We start from the raw sequence: 19,201 nt of genomic DNA on the forward strand, positions 1-19,201 counted from the left end.
AGTGGGGTTGCTGAATCAAATGGTAGTTCTACTTTTAATTCTTTGAGGTATCTTCATACTACTTTCCACAGAGGTTGTACTAGTTTGCAGTCTCTCCAGCAGTGTATGAGTGTTCCTATCTCTCCACATCCATGCCAACATTTGTTGTTTTGGGACTTTTTTGGTAAAAGCCATTCTCACTGGAGTTAAGTGATATCTCATTGTGGTTTTGATTTGCATTTCCCTGATGATTAGAGATGTTGAGCATTTTTTCATATATTTCTTGGCCATTAGTCTTTCTTCTTTTGAAAAGTTTCTGTTTATGTCTCTTGCCCACTTTTTAATGGGGTTGTTTGATTTTTTTTCTTGCTGATTTTCCTAAGTTCTGTATAGATTCTAGTTACCAGCCCTTTACTGGAATCCTAGCACTCCGGGAGGCCGAGGCCAGAGTATCACTTGAGGTCAGGAGTTTGAGTCCTTGGGAGGAAGGTTTTTAATAAATTCATTAAATAATGTAGTTCTGAGGTTACTCAGGTTTCAATAATTATTTTTGGTAAATTTTCATTTTCAAAGAATGTGTCCGTTTCATTTGTATCTGTAAGATCAGTAGTAATGTCCCTCTTTCTGATTTAGTAATCATTACAATTTTTGTGATTTGAATTTTCTTTCTTTTTCTCTTGCTCAGTCTAGTTAAAGGTATATCAATTTTGTTGATCTTTCCAAGGAATCTTTTTGCTTTTGTTGACTTTTACTTTTGTTTTTCTATTCCTGTTTCACTTTATTTCCACTGTGCTTTTTACTACTTCCTTCTTTTTGCTTGCTTTGGGTTTAGATTTTTCTTTTTTCTAATTCCTTAAGCTGTAAAGTTTGGTTATTGATTTCACATGTCTTCTCTTTTAAGGTATGCTTTTGATGCTCTAAAGTTCCCTCCAAGCACTGTTCCCTGCATCCCACAAATTTTAAGTTGTAATTTCATTTTCATTTAGTTCAAATTACTTTTACTGTTTTTTCAGACTTCTTTGATCCATGTGTTATTTTGAAGTGAGTTGTTTAATGTCCAAATATTTGAGGATTTTGTAGTTATCTTTCTGTTACTGATTTCTAATTTAATTATTTTGTGATCTGAGAAAATGCTTTTTATGATATCCATTCTTTTAAAATAAGGTATGTTGGCTGGGCGTGGTGGCTCACACCTGTAATCCTAGCACTCTGGGAGGCCAAGGCGGGAGAATCACTTGAGGTCAGGAGTCCAAGACCAGCCTGAGCAAGAGTGAGACACCGTCTCTACTAAAAATAGAAAGAAATTAGCCAGGCGTGATGGCACACACCTGTAGTCCCAGCTACTCAGGAGGCTGAGACAGGAGGATTGCTTGAGCCCAGGAGTTTGAGGTTGCTGTGAGCTAGGCTGATGCCATGACACTCTAGCCCGGGCAACAAAATGAGACTCTGTCTCAAAAAAATAAATAAATTAAAAAATAAGGTATGTTCTATGCCCAGAACGTGGTCAGTTTTAGTGAATGTTCCATGTGAGTTTGGGGATGTTGGATGGAGTATTTTCTCTCTTGGTTAAATATCTGGGACATTTTATATAATGTGTATCTTATCTGGCAAATAAATATATTTGCAACTAAAAGCAATGTAAATAGCTTCCAATGAATGTTTATGCAGCACAATACTCATGTTCAAAACAAAATGCATAGTTCTCCAAACTAGTTGTTGCTGACAGAGAATGTAATATAGGCAGCTGTTATACTTCTCTGGCCATTTCCTTCAACAGCAGTTACTCAGCCATAGCAAAGGATCCAGTCAACTCTGTGCCACTGATGCCCTGTCTCTTGTCTTCTCCATCCCTGACACACCCTGTAAATGATGGTCCCTAATTTCAAGGAAATGTAAAGAAACTCCCTTCACAGAAATTACTGAAAATGACTTTTGCTGTATGTATGATAGGGTAATATATTACTATATTGGCAGTGCTTTAATTAATTAACATATTGCTGGATTAAGTTTACTCATATTTTGGCTACAAAAAACTAATAGATAAATATCTTCAAAGATATGTATTGTGATAAATTTAGCTTTATTATGAAGAACGGGTAGATAATTATAATAAATTTAGTTCATATTTTGCTTTTTTGTCTCATTTTCGTGATATAACTTTATCCACTAAAATAAAGACTGGTAAAATCAGAAGACTTAGTCTTTTTTCTTTTCTGCTTACCATTAATTGCTGCTAATGTGACCTTGTAATTATTTTTTTCCATTTTTCCAATATTGTCACTTTCTCTTCCTCTGTTCTTAGTTTCAGCTTTGTAAATGCTTGTGAGTCCTTAGGGGGAAAAATGAGAAGAGTTGCTCTGTGTTTCCTTTGTGGAAGTAGTCCTTGAGTTTTGTTGTTGTTTGTTTTTTAATATAGTGATGGCTTCCTGTTACTCCTAGTTTGACCCTAGACATGGATTCCTCTAGGAATATGCTGGCATTTTGGCAGCCTACCAGCTGTTGCTTCCATGTGCCTGTTCCTTGAGGGTAAGCGTGATTAATAACTGTCACTGCTTTTTGTGTTCCAGCCTGAAAGAATAGACCCAAGTGCATCTCGACAAGGATATGATGTCCGCTCTGATGTCTGGAGTTTGGGAATCACATTGGTATGTTTATGTTGATTCAACTTTGTCATAACAGTGGAATAGTAAGGCATTTAGAAATGAGAGAAAATTTAATTAGACTTCCATCCTTCATAAGAACTGCTTCTTTTGTAGTTTGCGATTTTGTTCACTCAATTTTTTTTTCCCGCCATGGCTATAATTATGGGGACTATAGTTTTTAATTATTGAAAGAAAAAGTATATATTTACCTTAAAAGTCAAATCAGAGTTGATTATTTCCCTCAAGGTTTTGTGAAGTATCTAGGGCTCTTCAGTGTTGTAGCTGGATCTCTTGGCCACGATAATAGGACTCAGCAACTGCACTAAGAATAGGAACAGGGGAGAGTAGCTCACCTGCAGTCAATTCAACGATGAAGGCACGTAAGCTCCTCCTGTCTCAGGCAAGGTGCAGTGTGTCCAGTAGTACTGAATATAGTGTGTATATTAAGTATACATGTTTATATATATGGAAAATAGTTTCTACTTGGAATCTCTTCACTGAATAGAAAAGTTACAAGTGAGTAAGCTGAAAGTACTTCAGTTGTGAGAGAGAAGAATTAGGTGATGGTTCTAAATGAAAGTTTTACCTTAGAACAACACTGACAAAGAATAGTAAGAAAGCTACCTAGTTTCCAACAAGCAAGCACAATTAAATGAACTCTTCTTTCTTACCTATGCAATATTGAAATTTTGGTTTCATTTAAAAATTAACTATTTTAGTTCAGATTGCTCTAACAAAGTACTACAAACTTTGCAGCTTACCAAGAAGAAAAATTTATTTCTCACAGTTCTGAAGGTTGGGGAGTCTAAGATCAAGTTGCCAGTGGATTCAGAGTCTAGTGAAGACTCACTTCCTGGTTCATAGATGGCTGTCTTGTTATATCCTCACATGGGATAAGGGGCAAGGAAGCTGGCTGGGTTCTCTTTTGTAAGGACACTGATCTCATTCCTGAGGGCTCTCCCCTCATGACCTAATCTTCTCAGAGGCCCCACCTCCATATACCATCACATTGGGGATTAGGTTTCAACATATCAGTTTTGGGGGAACACAAACATTCAGTCTATAGTAGTATCTTTATTTGCTTATTTCCTTTTTACCAAATTTTATTTTGAAATTTTAGGTTTATTTTCTTGTGCTTGCTGTTCTGCCAGGGCTTCCTGAGATTTTTCTGTTTTGGGATAGCTTCTATAGCTTCTTCTACACGGGATGTGAATTTTCTACCCCTAGATGGGGCTGTCCTGTTACATAAGCAGCCCAAACCTTTTCCTTCCATTTTCCTTTTATGCTAACCAAGACCCTGCAGCCCAGAGATACACAGATTCAGAGCAGTGAGCTTTTTTGTAGCTTACTAAATAATCTCCATTTGTTTATTGCCATTATACATATAGTTTGAGGATTCTTTTCCTGTGATCAGAATCACACACCCTTGTTAGTTTTTCTTAATGTGTCACATCGCCAGGCCTAGTGGATTCTTTGTATAGAGAGTTGTAGGCTAATAGCTCACCTCTGCAGAAGACTCCATCCACTTTTCCTTGTCACCACATATAAAAGATAGCTCCTGGAGTCTTTTCTCATTGTGAAGCCAACCAGCTAAAGAAGGGATTCTTCTTTAGTCAGAAGAGAAAATGAATCTTGGGCATCTTTTAGGTCTGGCGACTGGTTGCAAGGATTCCAGCAAGACCTGAAGCTTCCAGCTAAGGCAACTGTTTGCATATAAGAGATATTTATGATTGAGAAATACCCATCTGTGACCAAACCAATTATTGATATGTTTCTAAAGCAAGCATATACTTCCTTACAAAAACAAAATTTTGTTTTGTGAAAGGTTTTAACATAGAAATTTTTTTTTAGCAAGTTTCTTTAAGTACATTTAGCTAAACCTTGTTCAAAAGGAAGATATTTAGTACTTATAATTGTTTCATAATTTATTTGTCATAGGGATAATTTTATAAAAATTATGAAATTAGTTTCTAAGGTCCTAAGTCCTTCACTTTACCATGTATAGCCAACTTTTTCCTTCTCTTATTATTATTAAAACCTATTCTCAAGAATGAATCTAATGAAGTTATTCCTCATGCTGTGAATAACCAATAAGGTTACTTCTTTCAAAGCATTCATAATTTTAACAGAAACCTCAGCCAAAGGAATGAATTTCTGTGTATGTGTGCTCATGCATGCTTGCTTGCTTTTGTGCACACCACGTGTACAATTGGAGAGAGCACTGAGCTGACGAAGGCATCTTTTGGGGAGGACACTCTGAATTAGTCTTCTGAGGTAGTGCTCTTTCTCTTCCTGAATGCCATCTTCCTCTGAAATAAGTTTGGAGCTTCATCTTCATATATCAGTCACCTGTCAGTGCATATAAAATGGAATTCTTTATGCCATGGTGTAGATATCTATATGTTTCTTAGAAAAAGCACAATTTCTAGGTTTTCGTTGTTTTCAGAACAGAGTGGGAGAAAGGTGAGAATATGATTCACTGGTTATTGGCAAGCATTTTTGACCCTCAAAAGATTGGGATATATTAATGTGTACATTCAGCTCTATTTTGATATGGTTTAGTGGTACTGTTGAGGGGCTCGGGATGAACGGTTGGTTTGACCCTGACTTGATTTCTTCAGTAATAGTAAAATCTGATTGCGGTTGAAATTATAGTAACTACAGAATAGCTATAGAACAGGATTCACACAGTGTTTCCTCCAAGCTCAGGTTGGGCTTTTCTTGTTAAATCTTGTTTTACCTTACAAAGGAATTTGACCACTGTTTTGACCTTGGCCTTCCATTCAGATGACAAACTGTGCATACTCCACTAAAGAAGTTCTAAAATCAGCCTTCCAGAGTCTCTTATACAGAGGTGTCAGAAGCAGAGAATTCCCTGGAACATGCATTGGGCCACAGTCTAGGCTTAAGTTTGGTGTTTCCCTAAGTCCTTGAATTTGGTTGATATAGAATTCTCTATATTGTCTTGATTTCTAAATATAACCTCTACTTAGCTTTCATGATTCTGAAGATTCCACCCCAGCCTAATCTGGGTTCTATTCAAAGCTTTCATAAGAGTTTAACTTGGAGTTTAGATTTTTATCATGGCCATTGTAGTGGGGAGTAGTAAATAATACCTAGTGTATTTTGCTTTTTTTCTTTGTTCTCTTTAGTATGAGTTGGCCACAGGCCGATTTCCTTATCCAAAGTGGAATAGTGTATTTGATCAACTAACACAAGTCGTGAAAGGAGATCCTCCACAGCTGAGTAATTCTGAGGAAAGGGAATTCTCACCAAGTTTCATCAACTTTGTCAACTTGTGGTAAGTACTTGAGTTATCAATGCTCAAACACATGTGGTGAGAATAGTGAGGTTTACGTAATCTGAGTATGTAATATTGGTACTTTACGCAGGGGATGGGGCCTCTTTGTCATATCACCCTGCCTTCCAAGCTGGGACTCTAGATCACTGTGGCTGTATGGAAGTTTCCAGCTAGCCTGGAGAGGCATCACCCTCTTATTCTACTACTCAGGTATTGGTGAATAACAGCCATGGGTGGTGGAGAAGCTGCTGCCTCCAGACTTCGAGTACCTGGTACAAGAAATACCAGGTTAAACCTCTAGGTGAGACTGCTCATCTTATTCTGATGTGGTTCTCACAATGAAATTGCACCAGAATCACCTGGAAGCTTTTACTAAGTCAAGACCTTGCCAGATCACACTTTCAGGAGTGGATCTCTGCTCTGACATAACATAGAACACAATTAGGGTCACACCCAAAGTTCAATTGGTAGAACTATATGTGTTGGCTCTCTGAAACTTTAATCCAAAGAAGGTAAGAACCCAACACTTGTTGATGTTGTTTGTACACCTTTTTAACAGTTTTTTTTTTTTCCTTTGGTATGTGTGTGTAGTACCCAAAAATAAATGTATGCAAATATGGCAATAATACAGTCATGCTTTGTACTGTTTCAGTCTCTACTTTAAAACTTTTTTGGTTATCATTTGAATATTTTCAATAATTATTCTCTTTATCCAACATGACTTAAATATATGTTTATGAGTAAAAAGCCAGAACATTCAGTATATTTTCTTGTTCATTCTTAAAAATGCCTTTTTTTCTTATAATTTTTTCCTGCCAGGAATGCTGTTTCTCTCTACTCTTTCTAGGTCTTGTAAGACTTATATTTCAGGTTCTAACATTGTCCTCTTTTTGAATAATTAGAAAACATTTGTTTGACTCTAATTTTCAAGTCTTTTCATCTTCTCTAACAAATTCTACTTTTGTGTTGGTTTTTCAGAGGGGAGAGGAATACCTCAAGATTTTCTAGGTAGAAGGCGGCCATAAGGATGACTCAAATTGGCTGCTTCTTCCTTCTTAAAAGCAATCTACTTTTTATTAATTTTCATACGATGTATATAGCTTATATAATTATAGAAATGTGATCATTTTATATATTCCATTTTTGTGAAATATTTGCTTAAAAGAATCTATGTAATCATAGAACATAATATCTAAAATGATCACCTTTGAACCTTCCAGCAGGGTTGCTTTCTTTTTAATTCTTTGATCTCTTTATTGGTTTTATGTGTGTGTAGTACTTGTATATTTTTTATTTGTTTCCCTTGGTGCCATAATAGATAATGGTTATGGACATCAGTGTCCCATTATTTTCCCTGAGTAGGTTCATAGTTCCATATCATTCCAAATCATTAAGGTCTACAATTGAAGGATGTTTATTTTTATGATATGCATCTGTTAGCTTTCCACATTTGTCCATTCTCCCTGCTACTACCCTTGTCTTGGACATTGTCATCTCTCATTTGAATCATTCAGATTTCTAATTGGTTTCCTTATAATCCAGTATTCCCTTCTTCTAAATCATTCTCTTTTTTTATTAGAGTTGTATTTTTTATGATGCATATCTAATCATTTTACTTCTTTTTCTAAAACTGTAGAGAATGCATTCTTAACAGGGTGATTCTTAAGAAGGTGAAAATTGATTTTGGAGAAACAAAAAATCTTCGATCCTGCAATGGTTTGTAGCCCTACAAAGAGCTACAGAATATACACACATATGCAGTACCTATATGGTATTTAAATTCATGGTGGGGAGGGGAAATAATGATAAAAAGATTGAGAAACACTGTTCTGGTTGCTTTCTCTTGCCCTTAACACATTGACTGCCACACTAGAAAAAAAATTTTTTTTTCCTTGGGCCCACAGTGTTTTATTATGAAAATAGAATAAAAACTGTGAAAACAAAATGATCCTTTCTAATTTAATGAAAAATTTATTAATGTTTTATTATTTTTTGTGCGTGAGTTATGTATAACTTGAAAAATAGTTCACGCGGCTCCCAAGGTAAAGAGATGTGTGAGCTCGTATGCTTCATCAGGCCCCAGGCTCAAAACTAGTGTGAGTTAAATACAACTCACATGGCAGTTAATGTGTTAAAATAGTCTAGGTTAACATCGCTTTCAAAACCTGTTGTGATTCTTGACTTAATTTATTGCTGTAGCCACATTTCTCACTTCTTTCTTGGACTGTTTCTGCCAGACTGAATTTCTTCAGTTGTTTAATTTAAAGGCACATAGAGGATAACATGAGAGAATATTTTCATTACCTTTGGATGGATAAAGATTTCTTAAAAAGGCACACAGAAAGAAACTAAAGTATAAGAGAAAAGACTGATAAAATTGAATGTCATTAAAATTAAGAACTTCATTGGTTAAAGGATAGCACTGAATGAAATGCCAGGCCACACAATGGGAGAAGATATTTGCTGTATAAATATTTGACAAAGGACTTTTATACAGAATATGTAAAGAATACTTAAAAAATACTTGTAAGTATGAAAATGACAACCAAAAAATGGCAAAATACCCGAAAAGCACTTAAAAAGATGATATTCAGGAGGTCAGTAAACGTAAACGTATTAAGTGGAGCTCATTCAGCATTATTAGTCACAACAAAAATGCAAATCAAAAGTACAGTGAAATACCATTATAATCACTAGAATGACTGCTAAAGGACTGACAGTACTGATTGTTGGTGAGGATCTACAGCAACTGAAAGTCTCATACGTAACTTGTAGGAGTACAGATTGATATGATCTCTTTGGAAAACTGGCAATACTCAATACAACTGAGCTAATATAGCTGATGAGTAAACTATGATCCAGCGATTCAAGCCCCATTTATATACCCAACTAAAAGATATATATAAGAATGTTCAGAAAAGTACTTTCATAATCTACAATTAGAAAGAAAATCTATTAACAGTAGAACAGGTAATAAATTGTAGCATTATTTATACAGTGGTATATAGCATCAGAAAAGATCAAATTATAGCTATACTAACAGTGTAAATAAGTCTCACAAATGATATTGAGTGAAAGAGGACATAAAACAGTATGCATGGCTCTATTTATATGAAAGTTAAAAGCAGACAGAATTATTATAAAGTAATGGAAGTCAGAATATTGTTACTTTTATGTTAGTTCTACACTTAGGAATTATGTTCTTTTCTGTATGTCTGCTACAATTAAAAGTTTGCTTAAGGAAGGAAAAGGGTAAAGATTTGTGATTCAAAATGAAGATCTCAGCCCACATTTAAAATTTTTCCTCATTTTAACTTCCTATTGAAATAATGAATGGAATTTTTTTACAAAGGAAAAAAAATCTTTGTCCTCCAAAAGAAGAAAAAGTGCTATCTTTGAGGAATCTTTGTGAAACTGTAGATGAGACTGAATTCAGGGACTAATCCAGAATTTGTCAGAGGGGAAAAAAATCACTAGGAGGACATAAGACCAGCAAACAACTCCCTAGTTTAGGATAGCAGAGCCCAGAAGAAAAGGCAGCTAGTGAGATAGACAATTAGGCAGTAAATCCTGATCCTAAAAATGTCTTAAGGAAAGGCTTTATATGTGAGATCCTGCACACAGCTGGGATTCTGTGGCAGTATTCACTGCTACCTTACACTTGACAGGAAGCCTATAAGGAAAAGCTCAAGCTTTGCTGAAATAACTTCTGATGAGGGCACTTGTGTTGGTTAAAGGGTGAGAACACAGTGCAAGCTGTTGTAGCAGACCCCCTAAAATAAATCTTATGGCAAAGTGCTGATGCTATAGTGATGGCTTTCAGTCTATTTCTCACAGTCACCTAGATCTATAACTGAGATCAACTTCTGATTTGACAAATCTTGATGCTCTTTTAGGGATGAAGAAATAAAGAAAAATCACTAGCAAATGAAACAGCCAGTGGTTCAGAGAATTGTACCAGTCCAAAAAAATCAAACAAATATTTTCTTGTGAAATTGTCACTGAAAAAATTGTAAGAAAGGAATAATTTGAATTCAGGAAATGTTAACTTCAAATAGTTAACGTAATTTCTGAATTGAATGGGGGAAAATGGTGGTATATAGCAGATTGGGTATTTCAGGTTAACCAAATCTATAAAGTAGGCAACACCCTTTAGTTAATCTTTCAGAAGAAAGGTATAGAAAGGTGGACATGAGATAAAGGATAAGAGACATAGAAGAAAAATCCAGGAGGTTCTATATAACTGATAGTAGACAGAGAAGGAATTAAAATAAAAATTCCCTTTACTTGCAGAAAAATTTGAATTCTTAGATTAAAATACCAGACCAAATTAACTAAAAGAGAGCCACATCTAGGTACATGATAAAAAAAGATAAAGAAGACTTGACAAGCCTTCATTTAAAACACATGCACCCAAATGTATACACCAATGTAGAAAGACACAAAGAGCAATACATGAAGAGTAGAGAAATAGCTATAGAAGGACGAATGTGGCCCCTTCAGATTATTTTGGTGGATTAGAAATCTTGGACAGTACTTGCACTGAAACTACTAAAATACAGGATAAGCATTTTAAATTGTCTTTTAAAATGTATCAGAGTTTTAAGGAGTCCATAGAACTCCAAAACTGAGGGAAATTATGGGAAAGAAGGGAGTGTCAGAGCAAAATAAAAATGATAAGCCCACCCTAACATGGCTTTGCTGTCTGAATTCCTAATAGGTATGTAGTACAGAATACCTCAAGCAGAGATTTAATTTTAAGAAAAAGTAATTTTAAGTCCCTAGTTGGAAAGGTGCTCCCTTCCCTCCCCCCAGTTGGTGGTCAGAAGTGAAAGCAAATCTTCAGTCTAGGACTAAAGAATTCTAAGATAAAATTATATGGAGTATGAGTAGTTGACAAAAAAAATTTTAACACTCACAAAAGGAATGAGAATTAGTAGAAGCAATTGATAGTAGGAATAATGGACCTGCAAAGACTTCAAATATTAATAGAATGATCAGAAACAGAAAAAAATAATTGATTGTAAGTTAAAAGAAAAATTAACCATCTTGGGTATATAAGCAGGGAACAGAAATTTATAAAGAACCAAACAGAACTTCTAGAAATAAAAAGCATAAATTAAAATATTTAGTAGCTGGATTAACAGATTAGATATAACTGAAGAGAGATTAGTGAACTGAAAGATAGATCTGATACTCTCTCAATAGAACTTTTTGAGATGATGGAAATGTTCTATAACTGCTCTGTCTAGTGCAGTAGACTACTAGTATTTGAAATGTAGCTAGTATGACTAACAAAATAAATATTTAATTGGAATTAATTTGACTAATGGCTACATTATTGGATAGTCTCACTAGTTGGGGTTAATATAATTATAGGTAACAGATTACTAATGTCAGTAGTAATTCAGAAATGGAAGATAATCAATGTTGCTAACTAGTTTATGACTTCTACCCAAATAGCATCATAATTTTCTGCTCCAATAGATAGGGTAGAAAAACACAAAACCAAAAAGACATGGCAGTTTTACAAATAAAGTAAACATTTGTGTGGGTGAAAAATGCAACAGGAATACTTATAAAATACTGTGTAGGTCTGAAGCTATGAGCTCACTGTATTCTAGGTCTGGAGGCAGACAGTAGCAGCTGGGACATTACTTCCTGTAGGATCATAGTTTTATAACTGCTCTTTTTGGACAGGGTTTGAATGAGAATCAGTCTCACTGCTTAGAAGTCTTAGGATCTGGGGAGTGAAAAAATATTGATGTCAGTTTCTCCCTGAGCCACAGCTTTAAGCAAGCTGTGAGACTACCGAATGGCAAGTACAGATACTGTTTTTACAGCCAGTGGACTGGGTCTGTAATAGTTATAATATCAACATAGGACTGGAAATTGAAAGGTCCATTATAGGACCTTACTCTATACTGGTGGCTCTGTAAAGAAGAGCCAACTGTGAAACTGGCTCTGTATGATGTATCTCTGGCTCCTGGTTCAGTTCTTAACACTTAGCAAGCACTCAAATATTTGTTAAACAAATGAATGGATATTCATTTTTACGGAGGGTAAGCACATTCTTTCAAAACCAGTCTGCAAATCAGATTTCCAAAATACATGAAGTCTAGTGCTAAGACAAGCATTCAACAAAATAGAATGTGAATTTAAGTTTATGAAATAGTCTGAAATTCACTATAAAATGAAATAAATATATTTAGCATATTCAAAGAAATAAAAGTATAAGTTCTGTTAAAACTGAGGAAAAAATAAAATGGATGAAACAAGTTGGCAATGAAAACTTTAATTATACATCTTGGAAATGAAAAAACATAGCTGTTGATATAAAAGACACAGCTGACTTGATATACTCTAGACTGGAAACAGTTGAAGACAGAATTAGGTAAATGGAAAATGGAGCTGAGGAATTTTCCCAGCATAGCATAGATTAAAATACATGAAAAGCACTTAAGAATCAGGGAGAATTGAATAGAGTGAGAGGTTCTAAGATGTATGTCATGAAAATACAGAAGACAACTCTGAAAGTGGAGAAGCAATATTTAAGGAGATAATAGGGGAACACATTTGAAAATTGATCTAGAATAGGTTTTCAGATTGAAAGTAAAGTCTGTATATCATGTAGTATAAACAAAGGTAAATTTATACCTAAATGCATTGAGGTGAAATTGCACAACAATGGTGAAATAAAAGCAGGAAGGAAACAGACTATCTGATAAGGATTGATAATTAGACTTACAACAAACATGTTATTAGCAATGATAATTGCAGGAAAAAGTGGAGTCAAAGCTCCAGAATGATGAGGAAAAATGTCAACCTAGTCTTAAAGTTTTATACTCAGGTACTCAAATATCATTCAAAAATAAGGAGGACATACAGATGCTTTTAGGAATGGAAAGACTAAGAGTTAATTATTCATAGACTTTTGATAGGATATACAGTTGGCCCTTGAACAATGCAAGGGTTAGGGATGCTGACCTCCCGCCCAGTCGAAAATCATTGTATAACTTTGAACTCCCCCAAACTTAACTACTAATAACCTGCTGTTGACCAGAAACCTTAGTGATTACATCTGTGGTCCCCAACCCCCTGGGCCGCAGACCGGGCTGCAGAGCTCTGCTTCCCCTCACCTCCCATGGAAAAATGGTCTTCTGTGAAAGACAGTCCCTGTTGCCAAAAAGGTTGGGTATCACTGGATTCCACGAACAGTTAGTTAACACATATTTTGTAAGTATATTGTATTCTTACAGTAAAGTAAACTAGAGAAAATGTGATTAAGAAAATCATAAGGGAGAAAAAATATATTATCTGTTCATTAGGTGGAAGTGGATCATCATAAAGGTCTTCATCCTTATCATCTTTACATTGAGAAGGAAGAGGAAGAGTAGGGGTTGGTCTCAGGGGTGGCAGAGGCGGAAGAAAATCTGCATATACATGGACCCATACAGTTCAAACCCATGTTGTTCAAGAGTCACTTGGCCAAGAAGAAAAGTTAACCCAGAAGAAGGGTGTTATATGTTGGGTCCCTGGAAATCAAGCTTTTGATACAGAGAAGAGTGTGCAGGGAGTTGATTAGGTAGTGATCTTGGGATCAGCAAGTAGTAAAGGATGTAGCAGGATTGGGCAGAAGGAGAAGCTGAGCTGCAGTGCAGTCTTGGTGAAGGCCTCAGGTGATTCCATGGGAATCTGTGAAGCTGGGATGGCCCATTAGGGTTAACCTGACTTGAAATGAGGGACTTGCATTTTTATACCCTTTGGTGGATCAGTCATTGGAGATAAGCCTTCCCAGGAAGGCTAAGGTGGCTTTTTTCAGCTGTAGTGATCCCTTAGAGGCTGACAATGGAGGATTATCTGCTAGCAGCATTCCCCATGGTGGAAGAATAAGTCCTTCGTTTTTTTTTTTTTTTTTTGGAGACGGTCTTGCTCCATTGCTCTGAGTAGAGTGCCCTGGCGTCATCATAGCTCACAGCAACCTCAAACCCCTGGGCTCAAGTGGTCCTCCTGCCTCAGCCTCCCGAGAATCTGGGACTACAGATGTGCGGCACCACTCCCAGCTAATTTTTCTATTTTTAGTAGAGACGGGGTCTCGCTCTTGCTCAGGCTAGTCTCAAACTCCTGGGCTCAAGCTATCCCCCCACTGTGGCTTCCCAGAGTGGTAGGAATACAGGCATGAGCCACCGCGCCGGGCCAGTCCTTCGTTCTTAAAAGAGGGAATCTACATAGCATATTGCAGCATCCACTATAGAAGGTGTGGGTATGGAAAAGAGCAATGTGTTGAGAAAGAGGTGAACTATATTGCCAATATTAATTAACTTTGGATGGTAAAAATGGGTTTAACTGAAGTTGGAGGGGAGTGAAATGGTGATTACAACATGGGCCAAGATAGATGAGGTAAATACAAACAATGAAAATATTTTGGGAAGCTTTAATTAGGCAAGGGGAAAATTCAAGGGGAAAATATCAGCAGGGCAGAGGTTTTTATATACTGATACAGTCTTTAGTGAAGTAGTATTGTTTTAAACTTTTAGACTAAAGAACACAGCATTGAGATACAGAGTACAAAAGTTTTTGATACTTAAGGATAAATTGACAAAATTCATATATATTAATAGTTTACCTCCTAGGATTGCCGGATTGCTAGTTTCTCTTGGGTGGTCTCTGTATAAATATATATTTATTTACGCATATATATTTAGAATAACATACATACGTACAAATGCAATTTTACACTTACACATTCAGATTTTTGACTGTGTAGTATTCTACCGGGCAGCTATATCATAATTTAGTCAATTTTCAACAATTAACTTTTTTCTAGTTTTTCACTAATGATCCTACATTGAATATTCTAAGGATAAATCTTCAAATTATGGATTGTTTTAATTTTGTGTGTGTGCTTTTCTGCGTTTAGTAGATTGTTTGCTTTGTTTACTTTAGATCTAAAGGAAAAACTATTTGATTCTTTGTAGTATTTCATTTGTGAAAAGTGCTTGAGTAAATGTGTCTCCATTTTACTAATGTTATTTTTGTGTTATTTTAGCCTTACAAAGGATGAATCCAAAAGGCCAAAGTATAAAGAACTTCTGGTGAGTTTGGGGCTTTGGGAATTTTAGATACATCATTACCCCTGATTCCTCTTTGCATGCTTGGTCACTAACCAAGCAGTGGACCTCTCTGTCATAAAAAGATAGGTTCGACCTTATCGAATGTTTTGGCTTTTTTTTTTTTTAATGTTTTTAAACAAAGATATTTGGAAAGAGAAAATTTGTCGTCATATTTTTCCTGCTAATTTACCAGGTAAAATCTCATGGAACAATTTTGGTCTTAACATGTTATAAAAATTAACCCCAAAGAATTCCAGCTTTCACTTTATGGAACCATTTTCCATTGCACAGTCTATGTCTATGTAATGTATGCACAAGAAGAAGTTAGTGAAAAGTTTGCTCTTATTCTGCTTTTATTAAAAGCTTGCATGCAGATTTACATCATATGGCCAATTAGCATTTCTTTGAAAGTTGTCATTCATCCCATGGAACTTGGATACGTTAAACAGTCTACTGGGTGTGGCATAGGTCTGGGCAGTGAAGAAAGTGCTGTGATCTAATAATGCAGGAATATTTTAAGAAAAGATCCATTTGTTTGTCACATTTAGCTACTACGTCTCCAAGAATATTAGGTCAAACTTATGGTCAGCTCCAGCCATGACTGTAAAAATATCCAGCCAGCATACTTAGAGAAGCTGTGAAAGAAAAGTATTGACAGAGATGAAGTATAAAAGGTGGGCTAGTGAAGCAGGTACTGGGCCACAGGCCCTAGGAAGGACAGGGCAGAAGCAAGTTTCTATTAGGCCTCTTTGGAGTAGAGATCAGAAGGATTGAAACTGAAAGCCTTTTTGTTAGATCCTTCTGCTGCCTCTGGGGAAACGGAGGATTGGGATTTATGCTTGTGTCCCAAGAGGAATAATGATTGGTATTCATGTAGTTCTTCTTGGCTCTCAGATGGTGTGGTAGAGGCTCCAGCTATGTTTTGCGCTGAGGAACAACTCTGCTCTCTTCCTCAACAAATACTCCCTGATACACAGATAAATTTCCAGACTTCACTGCCAAGGTGGCACCTCCAAATCATAATACCGTGTGTCATATTTAGGCACACCCACTAACGTGTTTGCATGAAATAAAGGCTGTACTTGCCTCTTTGAACTTGTGGTGCAACAATACTTTACAGCCATATGTGGCCGAGAGCCTGCAGTTCGATGCTGTATAGATTTGGGGAAAAGTTCAGTTTGTGCTCTGATACAAACATTTGATGTTTTTCTTTTTCTTTCTTCAATTTTCTTGCAGAAACATACCTTTATTTTGATGTATGAAGAACGTACCGTTGAGGTCGCATGCTATGTTTGTAAAATCCTGGATCAAATGCCAGCTACTCCCAGCTCTCCCATGTATGTTGATTGATATCGCTGCTACATCAGACTCTAGAAAAAAGGGCTGAGAGGAAGCAAGACGTAAAGAATTTTCATCCTGTATCACAGTGTTTTTATTGCTCGCCCAGACACCATGTGCAATAAGATTGGTGTTCGTTTCCATCATGTCTGTATACTCCTGTCACCTAGAACGTGCATCCCTGTAATACCTGATTGATCACACAGTGTTAGTGCTGGTCAGAGAGACCTCATCCTGCTCTTTTGTGATGAACATATTCATGAAATGTGGAAGTCAGTACGATCAAGTTGTTGACTGTGATTAGATCACATCTTAAATTCATTTCTAGACTCGAAACCTGGAGACACAGCTACTGGAATGGTGTTTTGTCAGACTTCCAAATCCTGGAAGGACGTGGTGATGGATGTACTATGTTTGAACATAGAGACTAGGGCTTGAGTGAGAAGAGCTTGCACAGCCAACGAGACACATTGCCTTCTGGAGCTGGGAGACAAAGGAGGAATTTACTTTCTTCACCAAGTGCAATAGATTTACTGATTTGATATTCTGTTGCTTTACAGTCACAGTCGATGTTTGGGGATCGATGTGCTCAGCCAAATTTCCTGTTTGAAATATCATGTTAAATTAGAATGAGTTTATCTTTACCAAAAACCATGTTGCATTCAAAGAGGTGAACATTAAAATATTGAGACAGGACAGAATGTGTTCTTTTCTCCTTTACCAGTCCTTCTACTCTTCATTGGGAAGACTCAGGAGTCTGCCACTTGTCAAAGAAGGTGCTGATCCTAAGAATTTTTCATTCTCAGAATTCGGTGTGCTGCCAACTTGATGTTCCACCTGCCACAAACCACCAGGACTGAAAGAAGAAGAAAAGTACAGAGAGCAAAGTTTACAGATGTTTCCAATTCTAGTATCTTATCTGGAAAAACTTGTAGCAGCTATATATTTCCCCTTGACCCCAAGCCTGATATTTTAGCCATCATAACTCACTAACAGGGAGAAGTAGCTAGTAGCAATGTGCCTTGATTGATTAGATAAAGATTTCTTGTAGGCAGCAGAAGACCAAATCTCAGTTGTTTGCTTCTTGCCATCACTGGTCTAGGACTTCAGTTTCTAAATCTCTTCCCTTTCCCCTCCCACTGTGGTCTGTTGTCGCTATGTGAATTTTGCTTAATCCAATATTTTGCCTTTTTTTTCTATATCGAAAACCTTTATAATTACCAGGGATGTTCCTTACCAAGGATTTTTAGCCCCAGATCTCTCATATGCTCTAATGTTTAAAAGGCTGAGAAAAGTGGGGCCCAGCTGATGTGGTAGGTGATAAAGAGGCATCTTTCTAGAGACACGTTTGACCAGAGGAGGATCTGAAATGGCAGTCTTTTACGTAAGGCCATCACTTGCTAGAATCTGTAGTAGTTCACCATCATTTCTTGAAATTGGAATTCTGCCGGGAAATTTAAAAAAAAAAAGCAGAACAAAAACCCCAGAAGAGTTATAAGAGGCCATTTAAGTCTGTTGTCTTTTGCTGTGCTGCTTCACTTACCCGTGAGCCAGGCTCTCATTAGGTTTTGCTCCAGCCTCCCTGACACTAAACTTTAGGCTTTGTATGACAGTTAAGCAGCACTGTGAGTGGCTCAAGCACACTGGAGTATAAAACAGCCATGATCTGAGATACAGGTGATGCCATTATAGAACCAAATCGTGGCAGATATTGCTGTATCTCTTCTCAGAGTGACAGTCGTAAATATTATAAAACAATAAAGGGAGAATGGTGCTGTTTAAAGTTACATCCCTGTAAACTGCAGAATTCGGAAATGATTTTGGTCCACTTGCCTAATTTCCCTATTTTCTCCCCTATGGTATCCTAAACCCTTAGACTTCTCAGTGTTCTGAAAGGAGGCGTTGTTATATGTCTTCCTTCGACCACACCAAGCCATCATCCTCCATTGCTCCCGGGGACTCAAGAGGAATCTGTTTCTCTGCTGTCAGCTTCCTGTCTGGCTCAGCATAGGGTCACTTGACATTATGCAAATGGAGATAAAAGCAATTCTGACTGTCCAGGAGCTAATCTGACCGTTCTATTGTGTGGATGACCACATAAAAAGGCAATTTTAGTGTATTAATCATAGATTATTATAAACTATAAACTTAAGGGCAAGGAGTTTATTACAATGTATCTTTATTAAAACAAAAGGGTGTATAGTGTTCACAAACTGTGAAAATAGTGTAAGAACTGTACATTGTGAGCTCTGGTTATTTTTCTCTTGTACCATAGAAAAATGTATAAAAATTATCAAAAAGCTAATGTGCAGGGATATTGCCTTATTTGTCTGTAAAAATGGAGCTCAGTAACATAACTGCTTCTTGGAGCTTTGGAATATTTTATCCTGTATTCTTGTTTGAATTCTTCCTCTATTTAAGATATATACATGGAATCGAAGTGTTTATGTAATAGTTCTATCCTTTTGCCTGCAGGTCAGTTGTAATAAATCTAGGATGTGATGATGACTTTGTAATTTGATTTTCTGAAGTCAGACCCTGAGAGGGGAAAAATCAAGTAAATTACATTAAATTATCTGTGCATTTCACATTGGGGAAAAATGATCTCCTTCCAGAAGTGTTTATGGCTTCTTTCTTTTTCTCCTCCCTTCTTGTGCTGCTCTATCTCTTGGCTTATCAGTCTTGAAACCACAGATGTATCCATGAAGCACAGCTTTGCTACCTGAGCAGATGTAATATGGAGTCTCTTTGAGTTCCTTTATTGGTTACCCTGACCTCCCCCACCATTTTTAATCTAAAGGAAGCAGGTACAGTTCTTCAGCCTGTAC

The 19,201-nt window shown here is 36.5% G+C and overlaps 1 protein-coding gene across 2 annotated transcripts in view; it reads left to right on the top strand.

Annotated features, from left to right (window-relative positions):
- Positions 1 to 18,973, top strand: part of MAP2K4 (mitogen-activated protein kinase kinase 4) — a 123,045-nt gene extending 104,072 nt beyond the window's left edge. For both annotated transcript variants that reach the window (XM_069483266.1, XM_069483265.1), the window contains 4 exons: positions 2,547 to 2,624; positions 5,774 to 5,922; positions 14,972 to 15,017; positions 16,272 to 18,973. In XM_069483266.1, coding sequence (XP_069339367.1) covers positions 2,547 to 2,624; positions 5,774 to 5,922; positions 14,972 to 15,017; positions 16,272 to 16,385 — 387 coding nt within the window. In that variant the 3' untranslated portion in view covers positions 16,386 to 18,973. The remainder of the gene's footprint in view (positions 1 to 2,546; positions 2,625 to 5,773; positions 5,923 to 14,971; positions 15,018 to 16,271) is intronic.
- Positions 18,974 to 19,201: the final 228 nt, after the last annotated feature.

The sequence above is a fragment of the Eulemur rufifrons genome, chromosome 9 (assembly GCF_041146395.1).
Source record: "Eulemur rufifrons isolate Redbay chromosome 9, OSU_ERuf_1, whole genome shotgun sequence".
In the NCBI taxonomy this organism is placed as follows: domain Eukaryota; kingdom Metazoa; phylum Chordata; class Mammalia; order Primates; family Lemuridae; genus Eulemur; species Eulemur rufifrons.